The sequence below is a fragment of the Corvus kubaryi genome, unplaced genomic scaffold (assembly GCF_017639235.1).
Source record: "Corvus kubaryi isolate FWS band 111438036 unplaced genomic scaffold, C.kubaryi_AGA036_p1.0 76, whole genome shotgun sequence".
Classification (NCBI taxonomy): Eukaryota; Metazoa; Chordata; class Aves; order Passeriformes; family Corvidae; genus Corvus; species Corvus kubaryi.
The window spans coordinates 11,267,612-11,287,061 of NW_024582063.1; the positions used below are offsets into that span (position 1 = coordinate 11,267,612).

General features: G+C 35.2%; 1 protein-coding gene across 1 annotated transcript in view; it reads left to right on the forward strand.

The window, feature by feature from the left end:
- Positions 1-19,450, forward strand: part of MTA3 (metastasis associated 1 family member 3) — a 130,207-nt gene that overhangs the window by 33,737 nt on the left and 77,020 nt on the right. The window contains exons 4-6 of the mRNA XM_042051561.1: positions 686-749; positions 1,807-1,924; positions 17,861-17,963. Of these exons, the coding sequence (XP_041907495.1) occupies positions 686-749; positions 1,807-1,924; positions 17,861-17,963 (285 nt within the window). The remainder of the gene's footprint in view (positions 1-685; positions 750-1,806; positions 1,925-17,860; positions 17,964-19,450) is intronic.

The window sequence follows — 19,450 nt, forward strand, 5'->3', positions numbered from 1 at the left end:
AGCTGGAGACAGAGGAATTTGAGGCAAGGCAATGCTGGGGGAGATGGGGATGAGAAGGGGGTGAGGGCGGTGGGGTCAAACTCCCATTGCTTTGACTACTTGTGTTACACATGGGCAGGTCTGTACCACTGCTGAGCAACAGGAGGCTGCACAGAAACGCGGTTGTTAGCACTTTAATGTGGGCGTAGAAGAAACTAATAGAATTCCATGATTCATTATTAAAAATAGTTCCATTCAAAAGAGAAAAGTGCTTTGTTTTTACAGCCTCAAAGGTAAAACCTTATGTTCTTTCCAGTTGGGTTGTTTGTTTTCAGATTATATACTAAAAATACTGGAGATAAGTCACTTGGACTGGTGTTTCTTTAATCCAGGCCTTTTTATTAATTATATGTGTATGTATTGTTTGCCATTGTACCTCTTCTCTTTCTTTGCTTCTCCATTACTGAAACTATATCCCAGTTTGTATGTATTTGAATGCTCGGGTCAATACAGCCATTTATTTTGATGCTTTGATGTTAATTTTGGTATTTTTAAAGTATGGCAATGTTTATTTTTATATTTTATAATATTTTTATATTTTTAGTGTAGAAGATTAAGGTATATCTGGATTGTTTTCTTACAAAAAACTCTTTACTTGAAATTTGAACTTTTTACTAAGCAGCTGTTCTTGCTTGTCTTTCTGTAGGGGAAAATGCAGTGTTGCACTTCTGAATGAGACAGAATCTGTGCTGTCATACCTGGAGAAAGAGGTAATTGTGGTTTCTATTAAATATTAGGATGGGTTTAATTTTCTTTTACAGCTGCATTTTTAATAAATGGACAAACAACACTTTGAAGATCTTATTTTGAAAAATAGCTTAGAAAAATTAGTTGCTCAAAACACTGATTTTAAAATGTTATTGGATAAAAAATTAATTGACACTCTTAAATGATAGGTTTCTTATGAATATGTTTGTATTTAGAAAATAATTAATTTAAAGTAATTCAATGCGGCATCTTACAGAAGAAAAATATAGAGATGTTTTCCTGTAGTCGATACTGAAGGGAGAATTCACATGGTGCTTTTTTTTCCTCCTTAATCTTTCCTTTTTTTTTCCTTTTATTGTATGGAAAGTATCTCCTCACCTTCCTCTAGAAGGTACTTAGGATGCTGAGCTTTACCAGAGAGAAAGAAATTTCCCCAAGAATTTGAAAGATAACTGTATTGCAAAATGCCTTCAAAATAAACATATTTTTCTTTGGAATGTCTTAATATAACATCAGGAAGACAGTGGTTCGTAACTGAAATTAACATGCCTTTATTTTTAAATTCCTACACCAAACCACTGATAATCAGTAAAAATATTTCTGAGAGCAGGACTTGGCCTATACTTATGTGATTGTTCCACATTTGCCAATACTGTTTTAGTGCCTGAAAAGGATTTACACAGGCAGTGTTTTGTTTTTGGTTTTTTTTTTTTTTTTTGAGACTAATTTATAATGGGAAGTCAGTATGGTAGAGATACTTATGAGTGGAAACATGTTAAATTCAGAAAGCTGTTAACATTAATTCTCTTCAAATCCATTGATATATTTTTGTGACTCTTTTCATTATTGCTCTGTTCTGAAGTAAGTCCTATCAATGAGAGAAGTTTCAATTAGCTTTTAAAGGTACTCATGAAACATCTGTATTATGTAAAATAAAGATTTATGTACCAAATCTGTGTTCTGTCAAGTGTGCAAATTTCCAAATGGGAGGTGTTACAAGTTAACAAACCTAATTTTAAAAATTATTATGCTGTTGCAAATGTGTCTTTTTTTTTTTAGGATACTTTTTTTTATTCATTGGTGTATGATCCATCATTGAAAACGCTTTTAGCAGACAAGGGAGAAATCAGAGTGGGGCCCAGATATCAAGCAGATGTGCCAGACATGCTTGTGGAAGGTAAATATATGATCTTTGATTAGTGAAAAGAATAAAAGTCCTCATATTGCATTATTGCTCATGCTGACTTTCTGAACTAAATTAATACATAGAGGCAGTCAAAGTAAGATGGTAGGTCTGAGAAAATTTATGAATGCCAGTAGATATGGAAAAAGAAAGGACTCTTGAATAGCTGTTAAAAATATGTCCGTTTCCAGTCTGTGCATGGGCATTCAATATTTGTTTGTTTAATTATATGGTCTGGTTAGTTACTTAACATAGGCTGCATTGAGAGAAGATGTTAAGAACCAACCCATTTTGTAAAATAATAACACTGTAGTAAAACAAGTGAAAAATATATTTCTTCTTTCCCTTTTAAAATGAAGAATGCATAGAGAATGTATGTCTTTGTTTCTTCTTATTTTAACATATTGTCTTTAAAGCCTCTTGTCTGTTTTGTAGCAGGATTGAAACAACTATTTCTAGCCTTGGCATTGCTTTAAAATCACTAATATTTTTAAAATTTTATTTATTTATAATCTAGCACAACTACCTACGCCTTAGTCTTTTGCTATGTACAAACTATTCTGTTAAACAAAATTGCAAGTAAAATATTTATTTAATGTTTGTATGGCATTTAAGAAGTATGAATAGCTATGTCTTGTTGTACTTGCAATTGTATTTGCCCATTAAATTTAAAAAAAAAAAGTTTCCTCAGAAGTATCTAGATGTAGATACTATTTTCAAGAATCATGGTAGTTACTCTTTAAAAAGAAAGGATTATGTGAGAAGAACATCACTTGCAGTAAGTCCAAGGAGTTCTGAATGCCCCAAATATATATATTTGTAACCTTAAATGTTGTGTTTTCTACTCACCATGATCTGCTTTTTTTTTTGCTGCTGTACTTTTTCTTTTGCACAAAATCCCCCATTATTTCTGATTTCTACAGAGCTTATTTAATAAATGTATAAAACAAGAATAATTTGGTTTCCTGGCAAGTGGCAGATTATTTTACAATGAATGTTGTTTAATAGATCATCTGCATTATTATTCTGACTCATCTTTTAATAACCAGAAATAAACTCTAGGAAGTCACTTCCAGGTTTGTTTACAAGGTGTACAGACCTGTTTCAGAACATGTTTATGAATAGACTGTGATCCACTGCTATTCTTGCTGTAAAATGTACCTGCCATAGGGAAAAAATAGTCCTGTAGGCATTCATATGCTCAGGAGGAAAGCTTGCCAGAGGGCTAGTGTGAAAATGGCTGTCTCAATGTGTGTGAGAGGTAACTGGGAAGTACTGATCTGATTCCCAAGTACCTGGTTGAACTGTAGGTAGTTTTCAGGATAACTGGGGTTGTCTGCCAGACAGGAAATCTTTTCCTACTGAATTTTTCTTACTTAAATTACTAAAGACAGAGGCTAATTATGAGATAGTGAACATTACATATAAATTTTTTCCTGTTCAAATTTTACTTACTTGGTTTTTTTCTAAAATTAAATTCCATATTCATTTAAACTAAAGTTACCAAGTTCTTCTGGAGCTTAACATTCTGAGTTAAATACTTGATTTAGTTAACATGAGTAGATGATCTCTTTCTCATATCATGGAGATAGGATTTCACTGTGTGTTACTGTCTTCTTTTTCTCACACCCCACTAACCCCCAAAATGCAATGAGTGGTGCAGTCTTCTTGCTGCCTTTAGTAGGAAGTAATAATCCATCAAAGCTGAGAAGCACGAAACTGCCCACAAACCAAGGATCTGTTGGTACATGGAGCACTTGAGCAGTTTAGTTGGATCAATCTGCACTTATTTCAAGTGGCTGGTGGAAAAAAAGAGTTTGGTTTTGGGAGGATAAAAATATCTGAATTACGGTAGTTTGGGCTGATTTTTTTCTAAATGTTTCCATAGCCCTCTGACCTCCAAGGAAAAACAAAAGATGATTCAGCTGTTGCTGTGTCTATGTAAGCTGACAGCCTGGAAGTTAATCCATTCACTGTCAAGCCTTTTCTTTCATGAAAACAAATCTAAGCAATGTTAAAAATTATTAGAAGAGTTATATTTGGAAAATATGGATTCTGTGAAGATATTTAATCTTTATGTAAATTTTCAGCCTGTATTGTTAAAAGTGGCTAGTGATCTGTATCTCCAAATTGTTATGCTCTAATATGTAACTCTTAAGTCTAGAGCCATCACCTGAAATTAAAAGACAGAATTTAGACAACATCCTGTCAGTTTGGAAAAATCAGATTTTATATCATCTAATAATAATATTGCGAAATAAAATTAAAAGCATTGCTGAATTTGTTCACACATAAAAGTTGTCCTGTAATATAAAGGAAGACTACCTTTTTGAAGGTGGTTGGTAGGCATATTTTATATTTACAGAAAATCCCCAGAACCATTAAAAAAAAGTTTAGACAAATCAAAGATTCAGACACCATCAGTTGTTTTATTTTCAAAGTTACTGGCATATAAATCCAATTCAAATGACCAAAGACAGTTCAGATTAGCTTTCAGAAGACCAGTCACAACATGGCAGAAAAGGAAAAAAATGCTCTATAAACGTGAAATTAATTTGTTGAAAATACACAGATGAATTCTAGTAGATGAAATATTCCAGTTCTATCTGAATAGACTATGGTGTTTTTGTTTTGGATTTTTTGGTGTTTATTGGAGAACTCTGTGTGTTTTTTGTAGGAATAGATTTTTTTTTTTTCCTTGCATTGATGTTGCCATTTTTGCATCCCTGAGTAAAACGTACTGCAAAAGCAGGTGTTTAGGTCAAACTTTGGATAATGCAGCATACCTGTTTCTCCCTGCCCCAGGGGTGTTTTATAAATTTATATTTCTCTTTAATTTTTGAAATGAAAAGAACGCCTACTTTCAAAAGACTAAAAGGTTTATTAAAAACAAGATGTGTAATAAAGTATTCCAGATTCAACTGTTTTCTGTTTTCCCACTTTAAGTTATATTGGGTCATAAATCCTTTACACAATTGCGGTAAACAAATGTAAACAAAGTTTAAATTTGGTTGAAAAGCGTAAACCTTGTAAATCTATGCCACTTTTGTTGTAATGGTGTAGCTAAATTGCTTAGATCACACATTTAGTGAAGACTGTAACTTTGGAGAAAGACCAGAGCAGATTTCTTTCCACAGTCTCTTCTGACTTTTGTTATCACCATTCTTGGGAGTAAAACTTGGGAGTAAAAGTTGTCAGATTTGAATGATATGGTTGTGTGATGTCTTCCATCCCCCCAGTGCCAAGCGTTACAGTCTGTCTACATTCTAGTTTGAAGATTTTTTGGGTCTTTTTAGTTGCTCCTGAAGGCAGGAGACTGTTCTACAGCATTGACTCAAATTCTGGCTAGCAGGATACAGAAGAAGGTCCTTTCTTTTTTTTAACAACACATTCTCTAGTGGCTTGCTTGGTGGATGTAGCAGTTTATTTTCACATCTGTATCCAGCATGGGGCAACATTCTTCTCCTCTGTGCACAGCAAGAATAAAAAGATTTATCTCTGAGAATCAAGAGCATGAATTTGGACAAGTAGTATCTTGTTTTGAGCATCCCTACTGCACAGTACAGGAGCAAGGTATGTGGTTCTCTGCATGTGTGATGGCCAGAAGCTGCTGTCTGGTGCACTCACCTGCTGTATTTGATCAACAGCTTATAGGTGACTAGTAACTTCAGTAAACAAAGCTAAAGACCCTAAACAAGCAAGAACAAAATCCTATACAGTGTTGGTTTGGGCAAGGCATTATTATTATTGTTACTTAGTAACAAGACACTTTTATAGGTTGTTCTGAATATGATCAAATTTTTGTCACCTTTAACAGATTGTATTTAGTCATGTTTTGTGTACAGGGAGATTGCACCCAGGCAAACTAGTTTAGATACTTGGTAGACTTTTATATGACATTGATTCTTACTTGTCTCACAGATTTAAAGTCCAAATGTTTTTAAATTCTGGCATTTCAACCAGTGTGTCTCAGGCAGTGGAACAACTGATGCAGTGACAGGTTGTTTTACATGGTTGGCTAAAAAGCAGAGAAAGAGAGAGAGAAAAGTGCTGGCATGTCATTAGGGATCTGGTTTATGAAGTAGGATAATGCTTAAGTATGGGAGAAACAGGAAAGTTTCTTTGCTCTGTAGGAGTTCATCTAATGCATTATTGTTTCTGTCACATGCCTGCACTGCTCTTTTTGCCTCATGCATGCCATCACAGGTCTAACTGCAGCTGTCACACAATGTAAATGCGTTGTCACAAAGTAAAATGCATGACAGCTTAGCTGAACAAATACAATTGTAGTCATGTTGCAAATAGGGAAGCCAATTGTTTACTGTAATCTCATTGGCCAAATCAGTCATTTCTTAAGTAATGCTTATTTTCATTCATTGATGGTGTTGTGAATTAAGTGGAAAGGCTGCAACCAAGTCAGAAAAGGTCCATAATTGTTCTTCTGTCCATCAAAGCTCTATTAAAACTTCTGAAGCAAAGGATATTTTCTAAACAAATTAACAAAATATTTTATCATGACTGCATTCTGGGCATGGTATGTAAGTCTGGTGAAACTGTCTGTAGTAATTCTCTGCCAAAAAATATCCCAACCGAACAATTGTATTTTCAAGAAAATTATAACAATTTGAAATAACAATTTCCTATGGGTTTTTTTTAAAGTAATTTATCAAAATAGATTTTCTTATGTTACATTTGATTTCATGTACCAGGATGTGGTAGAACAGTGCAGTGCTAGGTAATGTAACATGTTTAAGTGTTGAAATCAGCATTTTCAAGAAAGCAGCCCAGCAGTGTAGGAAGGACCATGCTGAGTCAGACCATCAGCTGTTTATCCATGCAGGAGATCTTGTCGTTTGTGGTTTCTTAGTTTTCTTAAAACTTGTTTAAAGCCTACTAGAAATCCAATAGGCTGTCATCTTGAGCTTCCTTATGTCCCTCTATGATCTTTTTGCAGCACTTCAGGAATTACATGAGGTGGGATTTTTCTTTATAAAAAGCCTATTGACCACTGTGGCGTTGTTGCAATTTTGACTAGTTTGGCTAGTATAGCTGTGAGCCTTGACTATGCTTAGTTGCCCACATTTTTTCTTTAGCTCACACTCCCTCCTTCACGCCCTTGGTATAACACAACTGGATTTGAGCTCATGTGTCTCGATTAGTAGCTGTTGTATTCCTGAGACCCTGTAGAAATCTGGAGAGGATTCTTGTCCAAACTCAAATAACTTGTTACTGTTCCTAGTGTATAATTTTTCTGTTACTTCTCCTACAAATGCTTCATTTTAAGATGTATCTTTTAGGTCTTTCATGATGCACATGAACATCTCCACTTCTGTCCAGTCATCACAAATGCAGAAAATTAATTTGATTTCTCTTCCAACAATTAATTTAAATTTATCTTATTTGCTTCCTTTTTGAATAGATCATGTTGTCAAGGTCTTGGACTCTTTGGTAGTTTATAGACCTTTTGACTCTACTGATGGTCTGAGAAGACCTTAGCCGTTTTAATGCCATCTGAAATTTGGACTATGTTGTAGCAAATAGGAGGATAAAAGAAGAGTGACAAGAAAAAAATTAATCCCACATCTAGTAATGTGTCTTAATCACAAAGACGGTTTTCTCCCTCTGTGATGTGAGATGTCCTTAATTTTTGTCTAGCTGAAGGGAAAATTATAGCGTATGAAGTTACCCGTACTCATATATTTCATAAATGTATGAAATTTATTTGGGTATGAAGGAGGGGCAGCTCTGTGGGAAAGGCCCTGCGGTGCTGGCAGACAGCGAGGGGCTCTTGTGTTATCCTGGGCAGCATCCCAGTGGCAACTGTCCCCAGCCACGGTTATCTGAGCAGGGGGAAGTGTCTGCTAAGAATGTTTACTGTGAGTTAATTGCCTGTGTGCAGCAGCTCCTTTCAGCTCATCCAGCTCTCCCCATCGTTAAAGATTCTGAGTACATAGCAAGTCAGGTAGAGCCAGACATCACTGGGCAAAATGGAGACATGCCAGGGAGGGACATGCGATGATGGATGCAGGAAGGCTTAGTTTGATTTGGGAAGTGAGTTTTCCGTTTCCATGCAGAGGTATATGGAAGGAGAGAGGCAGCAAGACATTGACAAGTACGATGTGGAATGATTAGGTTTAAAGGTTTATCTGGAGAAGTGGCTGCTAGTCCTGATTGAATGCCCACATCAGCAATGCCAGACTGTTTGGAAGTTCCTTTTTTAATGGCCTGGAGGGATGATCTTAAGTCACATGCTAATGGTCCCCTCCCAGCTGCAGTCCTGTTCCCTGCCCAGCCCTGCATATCTCTTGCATCTGGGTTTAAAAGGAGACCCTAGGGAATTCTTTATGGAGCAGGCGTCTGACACAATTGGGTTCTCTCTGGCCATTTAAAGCAATACAAAGAGTGTGAAGTGGGCAAGGAACAGGAGTACCCCCTACTAAGACATACAGAAGAGGAATAAGAGTCTGAAATGGAGGAAGAAGCAGCCTGTAGGAAAGATGTTCTGTTTGAAGCTTTTTTTTCTTCTCGTAAATAAAATTACAAACTAAAAGCTGGAGTCCCTCTTGCACACCTGAAAATACCCAGTGAGTGCCTAGAAATAGTACTTGCTGTGCAGTTTATTTAGTTTTTGAAGCCAAGGCATTTTAGAATTAATGCAGTTCAAGTAACTGAGTGCTTAGTAGGAAGAAAGGGAGCAGTTGGACAAATTTAAGCAAAATTTGGATGATGTACAGAGAAACTGTATTTAAAGTTTCTAAAATTTTTCTGTTTTGAAAAAGAATAAATTAATTACTTTAAGGGTGGTTTCTAAAGTCTTCACTGTTTTTGTGCTTCTTACTGCAACTCAGTTGTAAGAGCATGTTGTTTTTAATAGACCAGACATACCAAATGGAAACTTCTATACTCAGAGTTCAAACCTTTTAATGTTTGGGAATATTGGTATTTTAGGATTTTGAGTTTAAACATAGTTACAAGTAAAGAGACAGATGAGAAACTCATCTACAATCTGTTTGGATTTTTAAAATAGTGAAAGTTCAAGATGCTTAGACTTGGTGTATTGTATTTTCTGGTTCTACAAATGCTTCCCATATAACTAAATCTTTTTTTCATGTAATAAATGAAAAATATGCCTTAGAATAGTGAAACTCAAATGTAATCTCATGAGGAGGGATCTGTTCTGTTACTTTGTGGTACATAATGCTGATTATGTGAACATAATGCTTCATTATATGAACCACTGCTGAGTTTGAAAAATCATAAAGCCAGAGACCTACAGCAGTAATTTGAATGGTGCATCTGATTCTGTTGTCAAAAGTCTGTGTGCTGGATTATTTCTGTTAGTGTTGATGTAGTTGCCATGATTTAATTCTGTTGTGAGAAGATAATAATCAGTCCCTTTTAAAAACCCTTGATATGAAATATTTTTAGAAGGTTCTGTATTCAAATATTTCAGTTAAAAATTGGACAGGCAGATACTCTGGAGACAGACAGTGCACGTCTGTGGGAAATATCTGACAGGATAAACAAATATTGTGTCTTCATGTCCTATCGATTTCCAGAAAATATGGTCTGTAATTTGTGCTAAGTGATCACTTTTTTGCTGGATATGAACTAGACACATTAATACAATAGGTAGTTCTTAGAAAATAAAATTCGTAAAATATTGCCTCTTTTTCTCCTGAGTTCAATGTTTCAAGAATATTATCCATCTAACCTTTTGTGTTTAACTGGCTTTAAAAAATCGTGAGGGCTGATGATTCTGATTTTAGTGTTTCCTTTGTGAGTGAAACAAATTGCCATTTCAAGAATAAGTTAGTGGGTTTAATGTAAACCCAGTTGCTTAGGTATGATCGAAGGAAGAGCTGCTTTTCTTGTGCACACACAGAAGGTGGCAACGGCAGCACCTTTAGGCTCTTCGATGAGCAGTAGGTGAGGGGAAGATTTACGTGGAAAAAGCTGTCAACCATAAAGTTATTTTTGGATGGGATTGAGGAGCTAGTGTGTCTACCTGCTTGCCTACCTCCCTTGTCCTACATACAGTAACTTGGGAGTTCACAGTCAATGTCTAAAACCAGGTTTCCTGTCAATTCAAGGTGACCTCACTGGGACCCAGAGAGCAGAAAGCAGAGCTCAAAGTCTGAAATAAAAAATACCTTTAGGGGCAAGTACAAAAGGAGATGGTTATGCCTAACTCAGGTTTGCTTCTAGATGCCTTGGAATCTTGTAAAAATTTATTTCACCAAATTCAGTGTGAAATTCATTGAAATTTTATATTTGACAGAAAATCTGGTAAATTAGCAGCAAAATAAATTATAACTTCAAAATATTGGTTAGAAAATGGCAGAAGTAGAACAATCTTTGTTCAACTATAAGATGGTGGCTTTCTATTTCAATGGATTTTTCAGAAGAAGTGCATGGAACAAAGATATAACAAGCAGATATAGGAGTTCCTATTTGTGGAAGCTGCAATAGAACACCAGATATAACAGGTGTGATGGTGCTAACCCTGTCAGACTTACCTTTATGGTCAGAATAGAAGGAGTTGCTGAGCCTTGATTCATCTCATCTGAAAATGAATATCTAAAATAGATCAGATATTTAGATGAGATGAATCCCAGCAAATAATAAAATTCCTGGTTATATATGCTCAAATATATTTTGTTCTCAAATAGGGTTTCTGTTGGTTGCACTTTTGACTTTGAGTTAACATGAAATTTTTTCTACAATGTCTTCTATAAGTAAGAGCTGTTTCTTGAGGGTTAGCCAATTTAAACATGGTAGTCCTTTGTTAGATTTGAATATTTTTTTGTTATTAAGCTCATACAATAAATTTTGCTTAATTAACTGTCAAATGCTTGATCATCACGAACAGTAAAATACACTTTACAATGTTGTTCATGTCAAATTTTAATAGGATTATAATATCCTTTACATCAGTTTTGACCATCTTGCTTCTAGGGAGCTGAGTTAGTGATTTTTGTGCTGGGCAATTAAAAGCATGTTTATAGAATTTTATCAGTTTTACTAGAAATTAAGCAAAACACATGTAACTGGGCTCTTGATGCCTGTTTTCAGTAAAACTTTGCTTCTGATTAATCATGCATTTGCAAGGAAAATCTGTAATTTAGGGCTGTGGCCACATGTACTAGAGAAGCTCAATTAAGTATTTGAAGCTTTGCAATGTAAACCATAGTGTTTTCTGAAGTGTTTTCAGTGATGTTATTTAAAAATACTTGTTGCCTTGTGGTACAATTTGTTGAGGTATTAACTGCCTGTATAATTTTGATCAAAGAGACCAAGTATGGTCATGGAAATTTCTGAGCTTCAGTTCTCAGATCATCCACAACTTCTATGTTAACAGTCAAGGATAAGTTAGAAGAGTTGGAAATTGTGCTGTTATCAATTAGATTTTTTAAAAGCTGTGCAACAGTTGAGGTGAGCTATGCAGGTTGTCCTGCTTGGGGATAGTTGGAGTGGGTTTTTTCTGTGGTTGTTTGGTTTCTTGTTTGTTGGTTGCACCAAATTGTAAAAGCATGTCTGCCTTTGTCAAGTGTGATTTATGCTTGAGGTGAAGTCCGTCAAAGTTTTGGTCTTCGTAAAAAAAGAGCCATGATACCCTGCTGCCTTTAGCTCCTTGAGGGGACTTAGGCTTCTGTTATCAGTGTTCTGTTTGTTATGAACCTCTGGTTTTTCTACAACTTGAAGGAAATGGTTAAAGTAGCCATCTTATTTTGGCCCTCTGGTTGCAGTGCAGCATGAATGGTTTGTGCTGCGGACCATCGTTGGTGTGGAAGGTTGTGCATGATAGCTGTCATAGAGATTTTGTTGTTAATGATAGCTGTAGAGCCTTGGCTGAGGTTGTTCAAATCCTAAATGAGTTCTGTCGGGTAGTCAGTCTTAGGATGGATACAGTTATTTATGGTGTGCTGTGTATGTGCTTACTATCTCCGTGAGCACTCAAATCACTTTTCAAGCAGCAACGACTTTGCTGGTATTTTCTACCTCAGTAACTTCACCTAAAAGGACTCATTGTAAGTTCAGATTTTTGTTTCTTTGCTGTTTTACTGCAAGTCAGATTTTTCTTCTAAATTTATTCTGTAGGAGATGTAAAACAAATAGCAGATGCAGATGAAATATGGTTTTTTACATTTGAGTAAGTCAAAATATATTTTATCCTAAACAAAAAGTTCTCCTTTAAATTTTTTGTTTGCATTTATTCACATGAGAAGTCTTATTTTTCTTTAGAATCCTTAAGTCACAGGGAATTTGCATATTTTTAACATTAAGGTTTTTAAAAAAAACCAAACCAACCCGAAACTGAAGTACCACAGTTTCATTTTAATTTAGTCAGTGTTTGATTTTGGTGTGTGTTTGTTTCATTAGGTTTTTGTTGTTGGGGTTTTTTTATTTGTTTGTTTTGGTTTTGGTTTTTTGTTTGGTTTGGTTTTGTTTTGGTTTTTTTTTTGAGAATGCAATGTTTCTGCATTGTGGCATCCCTTTTTCGAAAGCAAGTATTTTAAATACTACTAATATTCATATGTAGTACAGTACTGCTATTATTAACACTCAGAATCATTTTCACTATGCTTTCCTGAAAACTCTATTGCCTCATGTGTTTCAGGAATTTCAGAAAAACTGAGAACAGTTCTGCAGGGTTTTGATAAAGAGGCAGCCTCATTTGTTCCTTCCTTCCAGCACTGGGTATTTCCATAAGCCAACCATTCTCGATGCAGCATTATGTAGGAGTTGGTCATTAATACATGGTTATAGTTCAGTTTATTCTGAGCTCAAGTGTAATTATTTCTGTTAATTTCTAGGAATTTAGAACACGATGAATTAAAGCTTTTTTGAGTGTTTTGCGAGCTCTTGTCTTTGATCATCAGTGATTAAATTATAAGTACTGTAAAGCTGAACACTGAGAGAACTTCAGGTCACAGGAGGCAGTTTTATTTCAAAAGGGATTTTTCAAGTGGAGAATGGTTAAATGTTTTTTATAAACTCACTCTCCAGAGGATAGGTGGTGATTGGACTATGCATGTTTTATTCGCTTTAAAAATGCCCAATAGCAGTTTAAATACTTGTAGACAAGTAACAGGCCTATATTACATTATATCTTTCACTTGTAGTCTCTATATGTAGCCTGTTTTTCATTTCTGGTCCATATACATGTCTTACATTCATAAATTTTTACTATGACATTTGTGTAAGCATGTAACTGCTTATCTGAATAATTGAAATCTGAATACACATCTGTCAGGCAAGCTAAGGCAGAGGGGAGATTGTTTTGAAATTGAAAGGTAAACTGATAATTTTTCTTTTGCCTACACTTTTCATCTAAGCTTTCTCATGTTACTGTGATCAGAGAAGTTATTTGCATGTGACTCCATTATATTTTTTGAAGAGGTAAGTATAAACTTTTGAACTTTTTATCTGGATTATTTTTTATTATCTGTACTGGTGAGAATTGCAAATGATAAAAAAAATTAAATAAAAATGAGTAATAAAAATTTTATGCAGAATGAATATGCTGACTGTTTTAGTGAGGAACTAATGTACTTTTTGTCCAAGGAGAAAGATCAGATGTCACATTAGACAGACAGGCTTAATGTTTGGAAATTCATTCACATACAGTACAAGAAAATTCATTGTGAGTCTATTTTTCTCCTCTGCAAGTTAGAGAAAATGTTTGCAGACTGTCTAAATAGCAGCATGAGAATGTGGTTCATGAACTGAAACCTCATTTTCACTGACTAGTTGCCTATTTTTACAGTAATGGCACACAAACGACACATGAAACTATGTTCTAAAAACCATTTAGGATTACCTGCAGATAGCATACTCCCAAGGAGTTCAGGCAAAAACCTGCTAAATGCTTTATCTGCTAAATCCATATTTCAGTGAAAGAAATTTCGTTGTGTTGCATGCTCAACTCATCTAGGGGAGGATAAGAACCAACAAGTACCTCTCTTCACATCCTTGCAATGTTAGCTAAGAGCTATTCTTGTTTCACAAGTACAAAACCGACACACAGAGATGAAGACGCTGAATTGAATTCTTAAATATGTGCTAAGCATTAAGAATATGAGCCTCTACCAGTGCCTTCACATTTATCTGCTTAGATGTCTGGTGAGTCTGAGGAATTAACACATACATCAAAACTGGCTGATTTCAGGAGGTTGTATGAATAAATGAATTTGCTTACTAGGAGGAACTCTCTGGTTGAAATTCTTGGTCTGGTCCATGGATACAATTCTGTCCATGGATACATCTGCTGTCTTACAATGAGCAAAACCCCACAGCTACAGGTTTTCTGTCCCCTGTAATTAAGGATCCAGCATCTGGTATCTCTGTTTTGCATATCCTGAAAGGTGGATTCATTCAGAAAGCTGAGCACTACAGGTGTTTAGTTTGCATGTTTGGATTGAATTGACAGCTAAATTACTTTTTTGAGAAGGAGAGTAAAAAAGTATCTTGAAAAATAGTGCAGATCATGCAATACACAAAAATAAGACTTTATACATCATAACTGTCTTTAAAATCAGATACCTCATCAACTGTTTGTCATTAGAAGTGGAATTTGCATTGTTTCATTGAAAACCATTTTTAAAATAAAACCTAACATATAGATTCATCTTTCAGTTTCTTAATAGCATATGACATTGCAGTATTGTTACGTATTTATTAAATTAAAAGAATTTCACTCTAAGAAGCTGCTCATAGTTTATATTGCAAGTTATTTTCTTTTAGTTGGATACAAGAAGAACATAGGATCATACTGAATCTGATATCTTTGGGGTATTCGTCTGCAAGAAGTGAAATCTAAAAGACTAAGTAGATCTTTAATTTCTTGTACCTCATCTTAAATGCATTTGGTTTACTTTTTATTTGTAAATTTTTTCTTCCATTTTTTGTTCAGAGGGGCATATCATGCTTTCATTTGTTTAGAAGGACTGACTGAAATACAAAACATTTTTACTTCTTTTTTAGAGAAAAAAATAACTTATGTTTCTATTAGAAGAGAGCCATGAGAAATAAGGAATTGAATGATTGATGAAGAGTAAACCAGACATATTTCTGACCATCTACTAATGTTTTCCAATAAAATTAGTCATCAGGGTTAGACTGGCTATAACAAAATTATAAGCAGTGATTAGAATAAGTTGGATGTACTGGTATGTCATACCAGCTATTAAAAAAAATTGCCTGGCACTTCTCAGAAGCTGGTGGTAAGGGAGGGCGACACACTTAAAACTGAACTTCTCAGATGCATTGCAAATGTTGAAAGTAAAACTCCCCCATTTCTTTGTGACCTGGGTTTTGCAATATAGTGAATTAATACTATGACAACTTTATTATCTGTTCAGTTTGAATGTCTTATACTTTGGCATCAAATTCAACCATGTAGAAGAGAAATGTTGCCGTGCTAACAGAAAAGTTGCATCTTATTTTTAAAGTGGTCTTCTCCATTAAAAATCCTGTAGGATGTGGCACAGGCACGATCTGCTAAGGACTGACAGCTCAAGTAAAACACAGAGGGTTTATGATTATTATTTGAAAGACCTGTTTGTCTTATGTGATCCTCCTATACTGATGCTCTCAGCACAGGCAAAGGAAGTTAACAAAAAACTTATTCCTGAAATGAACTTTGCAAAGATTTCTACAGCACTGTTTGACTGCTTCCATGGTTTGGTCTGTTCGGGTTACTTTCCCTGTTTAAGTGATTATATCGTGCCATGTAAGTGGAAAATCGGGAATTAAGTAGCTTTTTAAAGTGCAGTTTGGCAGACTCCACTTATTTTCTGGAAACCTTTGCCTACCATTGTTGCAGTGATATTTAATATTGCAATTATTATATGTGTTTAGATTATTTTGGTATAGATATTCCATTGCTTGTATCCTATTTATGTCTACTGCCATTGCAAAATACTGCTTGGCAATGTTTCAGATTCACCTTCATCAAGAGTTACAACACTTTATGGTAGCAATTGCTCGATTACCTCTAATTGAAGTAAGAATTGTAGTATTGCAATTTTTTTGTTCTTTTTGCAGACTTGATTCAGGAGATAGACATGTTTTGATTGAATACTGGTGCTGTGTTTGTATGATCTTTTATCTTTGTGAGAAGTGTAATCTACCTGAGTGTTGTTATGATCTCCAGAATATGTCCTGAAACAGTTAACTAGCATTAAAGATATTTAAAAACTATATATTAACAGACTGAAATGAAGTGCTCAGAGAATATTTATAAAGTGTAGAACATCACCCACAATGTGTCTGTCACAGATGGAAGAAATGAATGTATTGACAGGTGCGCAATCGATACAATAAGTTGATAGACCTAAAATCGTATCCAAGATGCCAGAAATCAAGTTTCTCTCCAGTACTGGATGTCAATTAGCTTGAACAGAAGCTGAAGTCCCATTAGGCAGCCAATCCTTTATTGCCTGTGTATTGGAAGAAAGTAATTTACTGTGTTTTTCTGAGAATGTGACTGTGAAATTTGTTCCTGAAACATTAGCCTGACAGCATGGTGCAGTTCTAACTTGTGTGTTTGCTAGGGATAAATATATACCACATTTTAATTTCTTTCCAGAATCAATGTGCTAGAGAACTCACCATATATAATATGATTTCAGAAGAGCCAGTGCTTGGTTTGCTGTCTGCTTCCAGACTCTTAAGTGTACAGGTTGTTTCATGTCTTGATGATACTGCGCATGATTAGACTGGCTGTTTTCATAAAGTCAGAAGAAATAGCACAGACTAAAGTGATCTTCTGTGTGATCAGAGAGGTGCCCACACAGCCTAGATTTTCAAAGGGAGTGGAGTGGCTGTATCTGACAACAGGTTTTCATTCTTGTAGGAGCGTGTAGAAGTCACAGACAAGTACTGGCAACCAGCTAAACATTAGTGGTTTTCACATGTTCGCTGAGGGAAGAGCACCCTCCTATTCTAAAACAGTAGGGAAAGACAATGATTCTGACTTACTGTTGTCATCTCTTGTGGCCACAAATGTGTTGGCTACATCCCACAGGTAAATCTTTTCATACTGGTAGAATCTGTGGTGCTTCCTCCATCAGCCTCTGACATGTTTCTTACTTTACAGGGGAAGTTATTGGTGTAGTAGGCAAGACAAGATCAAGGCTTTCTTATGAACGTGAATCCTTGTACCAAATTCACACTTCTCTGTTCTTCTGTGCAGTACAAATGCCATACTCTTGTAACAATGAATATAGGGCAAATTAAATTTTGGGACCCACCCCCATTGTTACAGCCATGTCCGTGTACACAAATTGTTCTGTTCAACCAAATGAAGATGGGAAATGCTGATGTAGTATATAGTAACTTTGTTGTGGTGCAGCCTTACGTATTTGTTTGTAAGAGGCTAGAACTACTCAATGTACTCAGAAATTTTAATAGTATGGTTTATATTAACAATACAGATAATGTAGTGGCTGAAGAGGTAACAAAATGCCTAAATATAATAGACAGCATTTTTGCATAATGATTTTTTTTGGGGGGGCAGAATACAAATTGGATAGAATTTAATCGCTAAAGCTGGTTAAGTATAAAATTAATTTTAGTATGGCTTAAGTGAAACAGTAACTTTGATACAGTAGACAAGCAATTTAAAGAAGTCACTGGCTACTTAGGTAATGGTTTCAAGTTTATAATAACATTTTATTAAGGTTCGTTGATATTATGCTTCCTAACAATGTCTCCTTAAATTGAAATGCTGATGTTAAGGGAAGATATTTATTTTGGTGGTGTTGCATTATGGAATTTAAATGGATAACTGCTGATTGTTAAGTACTCCGTGTGTATGTGTATATGTTTAAAAATGTACAATGTCTCTTTTAAACATAGTGCATGAACTACACAAAGAAAAACATTGTGAGTAATAAGTGGTTTGTCCCATCTACCTTTTGACAGGAGAATTAGATGACAGAGAACAGGCAAAGCTGGAAGTAAAAGTGTGGGATCCAGATAGCCCCCTTACTGACCGTCAGATTGACCAGTTTTTAGTTGTAGCACGGTAAGATTAAAATCCTCTCATAAAAATATCCTTTTCCTTTTCCTACTGACTATTTATTCCCCTATATCGTGTTACTCATCCTGTTTGCCATTTTGTGATCCATTCTCCTTCCCAGAGTTAGCTAAAAGAGAAAAGCAGACCATGACCCTTTGTATATTTATTGAAGCTACCAGTACAGGAGAGAGAAAAAGAGAGTGAGTTTTGGAATAATGCTACACTCCCTGTATTTCAGGTTATAGTCAAATTTGATACTTTGAATGTAGATGTCAGTTTGCTTTCCCAGAGTAAATCATTTCAGTGCTAATAATAATTCAGTTTTGTGTTGCAGTGCTTGGAATTTCATGGCATAAAATAGAGGTTAAAGAGTAGAAATAAAGAAAATGTTAACAAATGGAATGGGTGCAGAACTTGCCACACGTGCATGTAAGCTGAATAATATACGGTACAATTATTTTGGATGAATGTTGAAATAAAGTTTTGAAGTGATGTATTTTATTAGTGAAAAAAATCAGGTCAGTTCAATTTTATAAATTAACATGATTATGCAGATTTATGAAGGGAACATCAAAGTGCTTTGAATTAATAAATACCTTTAAAAATTATTTCTCTACTTAAAAAAAACCCCAAAAACAAACCTTCAAAAATTTGTAGGTTTCTTACTGAAGAACAATTCTACATTCATGGGATACAGCAGGTTTTGCCTGTCCTCTAATTCATACTTACAAAGGTACTGTTCTAATGATAACAGAGAACACAGTTTACATATGGATTTTATCCTGAATAAATCCATCTCCTGTGTTTTCTGTAACCTGCTTGCAGAGTGTAATATCAAATCTTCTTAGGCAAATAATCCTTTTACATGGTTTCTAGTTTTTGGGTTTTTTTCTTTCTTTTGAATAAAACATTTCAGGAAGGAAAAAAAAAAGTTGCTCTATATTTTCCACCTTATGTGTATGGTGATATGGGATGCTGATTTACTGGTTGACAGTTCAGGTGCTGATCCTTTTGGTTTTTTCCTTACTCTCCCCACTTGGAGTGTTGTATCCTTTCTATACAGTACTAAATTTTTTTTTTTTTTTTGCTTGCCCTTGTTGAATTTTCAAGCAAGGCAGAGGGGTTTAGGTGTTAACAGGTGTCCAGAAGGTCACAGGGTCTGGTAGATGTCCCACAGAAACCAGGACTCGGAACTACTTTTTCCACAGGCAGTATAATACATGGCGATGTATGACCAGTCTGTTATGGTGTGCCCTAAAAAACATTTGCATAAAGATTGTGAATTTTGGAAGAGTTCATTCATTGCTTTAAAATTCCTCTGCTTGCTGTTTTTCAGCCACTCTGGGGAACTGAAGTAGTATTCTGTGGAGGCAAAAATGTTCCCAGAGGAGTGTAGCAGTAATCAGCCTGCTGGGAAGTAAAAGGAAATAATTAAATACATAAAGAAGAATATACTTTTCCTGTTATTTAAGACATCCTTTGCAATGCTGTGC